The sequence below is a fragment of the Azolla caroliniana genome, unplaced genomic scaffold, assembly GCF_043228905.1.
Source record: "Azolla caroliniana isolate FFs.n. ecotype wild unplaced genomic scaffold, voAzoCaro1.0.p SCAF_12, whole genome shotgun sequence".
In the NCBI taxonomy this organism is placed as follows: domain Eukaryota; kingdom Viridiplantae; phylum Streptophyta; class Polypodiopsida; order Salviniales; family Salviniaceae; genus Azolla; species Azolla caroliniana.
In genome coordinates this window covers 2887142-2893489 of record NW_028230447.1, presented here as the reverse complement: position 1 = coordinate 2893489, position 6348 = coordinate 2887142, and the positions used below count along the sequence as shown (strand labels likewise).

At 36.8% G+C, this 6348-nt stretch overlaps 1 protein-coding gene across 1 annotated transcript; it reads left to right on the top strand.

Annotated features, from left to right (window-relative positions):
* Window positions 1–557: 557 nt before the first annotated feature.
* LOC147856826 (pentatricopeptide repeat-containing protein At3g09040, mitochondrial-like) lies at window positions 558–3956 on the top strand. Its single transcript, XM_087328757.1, has one exon. It carries the CDS (start codon window positions 569–571, stop codon window positions 3215–3217), a length of 2649 nt encoding a protein of 882 aa, XP_087184883.1. The 5' UTR covers window positions 558–568; the 3' UTR covers window positions 3218–3956.
* The last annotated feature ends 2392 nt before the right edge of the window (window positions 3957–6348 follow it).

Genomic DNA, 6348 nt, shown 5'->3' with positions numbered 1-6348 from the left:
GGTTGAATCCTCGCAATGCCAACTATTGACTAGCTCATCTATAACACTAATATCTAGGTCTCTTCCCAATGCTTGTATCTAACGACATCTTTTATCTTTTCAATATGAGTCTTTCACATACATACTATATGTACACAATACAACACACACACACTTCAATCTTTGCATCAGGACTAAAACCACCGAACCCAAGTTTCTCAACAGCTTCGACAATAATGGTAAAGTCGAGAGCACCAACCAAACATCGACAGGCAATGGAAAATTTGGATTCTCATCGATGAGCTCAAATAGAACTCATTGGGGCCAATTTTTTTTTTTTTTTTCATTAGACTCGCTCTATGGGATCACGAAAATATCTCGGATAATGTATGGTGGTTCTGGTTCCGATTATCGATGTCCATTGCACAGTTTCTTGAGGATTGGAACGCGACCTTTGGAGTCTTGGAATCATTCATATACATACATATACATATACATATACATATATATATATATATATATATATATATATGTATATATATCCACACCTCTCCTTGGTACCATATCATATCATAGATACTGCTGAGACATGATGACAGTACACCCTGTTTCTTTTCAGAATCATACCATGGAGGTTCAAAGAGAGCTGCCTCATAAGAAGCAGATGCAGAAGAAGAAAGAGGACAGCCTTCCTCACGACCCTAGCTCTTTGTTAGACTCATTAAAGCTTTGTGGGCAAAAGAAGGATCTACAGAAAGCCAGAGAACTGCATGGTAGACTTGTTCGCAATGAAATGCTCACCAAGGATATCTACCTTAGTAATGCTGTGATTAGCATGTATGCCAAATGTGGTTCGATTTCAGAAGCTCGAAAAGTGTTTGATGAGCTCCCCATCCGAAACGTGGTCACTTGGAATACTTTAATCACAGCATATATCCACCATGGATTAGCTCACAATGCGTTAGAATCCTTCAGACATATGAAAAGTGAAGGATTCTCCCCAAATGCTGTCACTTTTATTTGCATTTTGAAAGCTTGTGGTAGAGTAGGATCTCTTGATGTAGGGGAAGAGATACATGCTAATGTTAGCAAACAAGGGTTACTAGAAACAAATATTATTGTTGGAAATGCTTTGATAGACATGTATGCTAAATGTAATATGTTGGGAAAAGCGCAAAAAGTGTTTGATGAGATTCCACTACATGATGTTGTAACCTATAATACATTAATCACAGGATATTCTCAACATGAACTTGGTAATGAAGCTTTGGCATGTTTTAGAAAGATGCAAGATGAAGGCATATCTCCGGATATAGTTACTTTTGTATGCATTTTGAAAGCTTGTGGGCACATAGAATGTCTGGATATGGGAGAAGAGATATATGCTGAAGTCAAGAAACAAGGGTTATTGGAAAAAAATGTTGTTCTTGGAAATGCGCTGATGGATATGTATGCTAAGTGTGGAATGTTAGGTAAAGCTAGAAAAGTGTTTGATGAGCTTCCTAAGCGGAATGTTGTATCGTGGAATGTGTTGATGGTACGGTATACTCAATGTGGGCTTAGTGATGAAGCTTTGAATTGTTTCAAACAAATGAGAGATGAGGGCATCTCACCCAATGCCATAACATTTGCTTGTATTTTGAAAGCTTGTGGAAGCATAGGAGCGCTTGAGATAGGAGAAGAGATACATGCGGAGATCAGTGAAAGAAGATTATTGGGAAATGATATTGTGTTGGGTACTGCATTGGTGGACATGTATGCAAAATGTGCCCAGCTTGAAAAAGCACAAGATGTATTTGATAAGCTTTCAGCAAGAGATGTTGCATCATGGTGTGCACTTATAGCTGGATATGCCCAATATGGGTTTGCTAATGAAGCGCTGAATTGCTTTAACAAAATGAGAGGTGAGGGTTTTGTTCCAGATTCGGTCACCTTTATTTGTATTTTGAAAGCATGTAGCAGCATTAGATCCCTTGAGAGAGGAGAAGAGATACATGCTGAGGTTCGGAAGAAGGGGCTTTTGGAGCAAAATATTGTCCTTGGAAATGCATTGGTTGACATGTATGCCAAATGTGGTGCAATTCAAAAAGCACAAGAAGTATTTGATAAGCTTCCGAAACATGATATTGTATCTTGGAATTCATTGGTTGCAGGTTATGCTGAGCATGGTACAACTGATGAAACTTTTAATTGCTTCTTCAAGATGAAAAGTGCAGGTTTCTCTCCAGATGCAGTAACTTTTATTTGCATTTTAAAAGTTTGTGGTAGCATAGGGTGTCTTAAGATGGGCGAAGAAATACATACCGAGGTTCACAAGAAAGGATTACTAAAGAACAATACTGTTCTTGGCACTGCATTGATAGATATGTATACCAAGTGTAAAGTGTTTCACAAAGCACTAGAAGTCTTTAATGAACTCTCATGTCGGAATGTGTTATCATGGAATGCACTAATTTCAGGGTATGCCCAACATGGTCTTGGTGATGAAGCTCTGAAGTACTATAAACAGATGCAAGATGAAGGTTACTCTCCTGATGTAGTCACTTTTATTTGTGTTTTGAAGGCCTGTTGCAGCATAGGGTTTCTTGAGATAGGTGAAGAGATACATGCTAAGGTCAATATGGAAGGTTTATTGCAAAAAGATGTTGTGTTAGGCACTGCATTGGTAGACATGTATGCCAAGAGTGGTGTTATTAGAAAAGCACAGGAAGTATTTGATAGTCTTCCAAATAGAAATGTTGTAACTTGGAATTCACTGCTAACTGGATATGCCCAGTTAGGTCAGGCCCAAAAGGTTATAATCCTACTCCACAAAATGCTCGTTGAAAATATTGTACCAGATCTAGTTACTTTTCTTGTTCTTCTAAATGCGTGCAATCATGGGGGTTTAGTAGAGGAGGGGCAAATTTTCTTTAGTGATATGACCCTCATCTACGGGCTCTGTCCAACTTATGAACACTGCAGTTGTATGGTTGACCTTCTTAGTCATGCAGGGCATTTTGACAAAGCCATGAGAGTAATTGAGAATGTGGTGTCTTCAGACCGTCTTCACCTTTATTTGGCTCTTTTAGGTGCTTGTCATAAATGTGTGAATGTAGAGCTTGGAAAGTGGGCATTTGATCAATCAATACAGCTGGATGAGAAATGCTCTGCTGCATACATATGCATGAGAAATATATATGCAGCTGCTGGCATGCATGAAGAAATGCTAAGTTTGAAGTTGGAGAGTTCAAGATAGATCTAAGCATAATTTAAGCTGAGGTCTCAATGCCACATTAGATTATTATATATTTAAATGCTTGACCACCTTACATGGCAATCATTGGTCTGGCAGTTAGACTGAGATGAGGCGCAAGGCATTAACTCCAGGAAATCTGTTACTGGATATTATTCCTTTGGTTTAGGTGTTTTCAATTGGTGCAACACAAGAAACAAACAATAATGGAATTGTTGTCGACAATAAAGAACTTGTTCCACTACATTTGAAAGTACTATGCCTATGAAGAACCTTGTGATCTCATGGGAGGGTTTGCCAAACGTTTGCTGCATACAAATATATTGAGGTCATTATGTTTATGATGTGATCGAGGCTAGGATATGGAATTGTATTGCCAATGGATATGTTGTGAACTGCCATTAAACCTAGAATACTTATTGGTCTTACTAAGGGTACCAGAAAAGAAAAGATCAAACTAGGATTTAAGCTTAAAGCTAGGATCCACACATTTGTAAATAAATGCTTTTGTAAAGCATTGTAATGACAAATGAGGTAATAATTATAAGCATTAAGTATTCTTTTCTTAGGACATACATGAAGGTGAAAAGGCATACATGCATATTATTTGGACTAATGCGTGAGCACCAAATGATTGTATGATAACACCTCTTAGCATTGGGGTACCTATATGAACACTTCATTGGGAGATGTAAGTAAAAGCAAGAAAGCTTTCTAATAGTGTACTTTGAATTCAAATAGAAAAAAAGGGTTTTGTATTTTTACCTTTATGAAAACAAGGAGGGTCATAAAGAAGGCAAAGATGAAGGGGATGAAAACAAAGAAAGGAAAACACACGAGTCCAAGAAAGGCGAAAAGAGATCTCAAGGTATAAATGAAGAAGAAACGAAGGAAGGAAAGAATATTGAAGATAGAAGATGAGGAAGAAAAGAAACAAGACAAATACAATGAAGAAAAGAAGGAATCTAATGTGTCCTTCGAGGGAATTCAAGAGAATGAGTTTTTATTTTTAGAGGAAAGGATTCATATGCTTGCAACCTCATGTTATCTTTATATGTCTCCTCTAAAGACCCAAATTTCCAACCTCTTGTTTATAACCCTAGTTCTACTTTGTGTTTTTAACCCTAGATACAAACACCTACATGAGCTTTAACGAAGCTTTTAATTGGCCCCATAATAAGAACCATCTTCCTTGCTGTAGCTCCTCAAAATGATCCTTGGAGGCACAAAGCCAAGAGATCTACAACCTTAATTCATGTCTCAAATATAGATAATTCAGCATCTAGTTGGATAGAAGCTAGAGCAAACTTGTGGATAAGAAACTATATACTCCTCTCCATAGAACGCATATTATCCAACATACCATATCCATAATATCTTAGTTGGGACAAGTAAAAGTCACAATCTTACTAAAGAGATAATCTAAGGAGTAGAATATCATAGTTGAGACAAGCAAAAGTTACGATCTTACTAATGAGATCATCTAAGAAGTTTGAATATCTTAGTTGGGACTAGTAAAAGTTACAATCTTACTAATGAGATCATCTAAGAAGCTTAAATTGACATAGACGTTATGGATACTTTTATTCATGATTGTTGAAGTTCACCTCTCCATGTGTTGGTGTAACAAAGGAAAGCAAGGAAGAAGAGAGAGAAATATGGACACATAATAGGATATTTTGAATTATCAAAAGATTGCCTGAAGTTTCAAAGTTACAAAAATCTCGCATTTAATGGCGTCTTGTGATATTGTGGCGGTCACATGGACCACACCCAAATTAGGCCCCTACCAAGCCCCATAATTAGAAGAGCTAATTGAAGCGGGAGAACACCCTCCACGCTAAGAGTAGTCTATAAAATGTAACTTAGAACGTAATGGAATAGGAGCTATTCTTGAGAGCATTTCACATCTTGAGCATTTCACATCTTATTATGGGGCTTGGTAGGGGCCTAATTTGGGTGTGGTCCATGTGACCGCCACAATATATGACTGTTGGCCTTAAGTCATGATAACTTTAAAGGTGGGATATCTAGAGCCTTAACTCTTTTGTGACTATGTGCTATGGAATTGGAAGTATCTCGTTAACTAATTATCTAGTTAACTAAAGACATGCTAGTTACAAAATGCTTTGACTCCATTCAGTGACTAAATCAAACCTACATTCATTTTGCATGATCCTTGATTGGCTCAACCCAAATATCTTCTCTTGGATAGACTATCAACAATCGTCCATTGCTTGACAATAAGATATTGTTCAACTCTAAATGCATATCAACAATTGACTGTTGATTGTCCATAGTTCGATATAAGCAATTGCTAAACTCTTGGTGCATCTTGATAGTTGACTATCAATTTCCATCACTCGACAATAAGCTGTCTATTACGGATCAAACTAATGATTAGTAACGAATAATAAATTAAGGAGAAGACTAGATTAGGGTGCTTAATCACACCCACCTAAGTGATCAACAATCATTCACCACTTGGCTTATTTCATTGATAAGAGACTATGTACCATTAGTGGCAACATCCCAAGAACAATGCTATGCACCATGGTGGTGGTGGTGTCATTGGACCAACAAAGATGACTTAATTGATAATATTGGTATATAAAAAATGGCAATATGGTTGTATCTTTTATGCCGCTAATATTACACATTGGCGGAGCATTACTCTATTAATGTGAATAGAAATAAAATTCATAATCTTTAGAGATGATAGTTCACAATTCAAGAAGTGGCTATACTCTATGTCATTCAAGTAAAATGATATAGATGGATTACTAGGTGCCTTAGCCCCACGAATACTATTATGTCCCAAACATACGATTAGACTTATTACACAATTTGAATTCAAGTGAAAACAATTTGAATTCCTTTACAAGACCTAAGGATTGACATACTTTTTCTACAAACATCTTGATAAAGCAGTGGTAATAATTTACAACATAACCCAATGCATGAAAACTTATTATGCTTTCTCATTGTTTTGAGGGGGGTAACTCGCTTTATTCATATCCATTTGTTGATATGCCATCTCTTGAGAAAAAGGGAGCCAAAAATCTAATTGACAAGCACACACAATGAAATGAAATCATTTTCATTTACCCTTAAGTTCCTTTGATTAGATATGG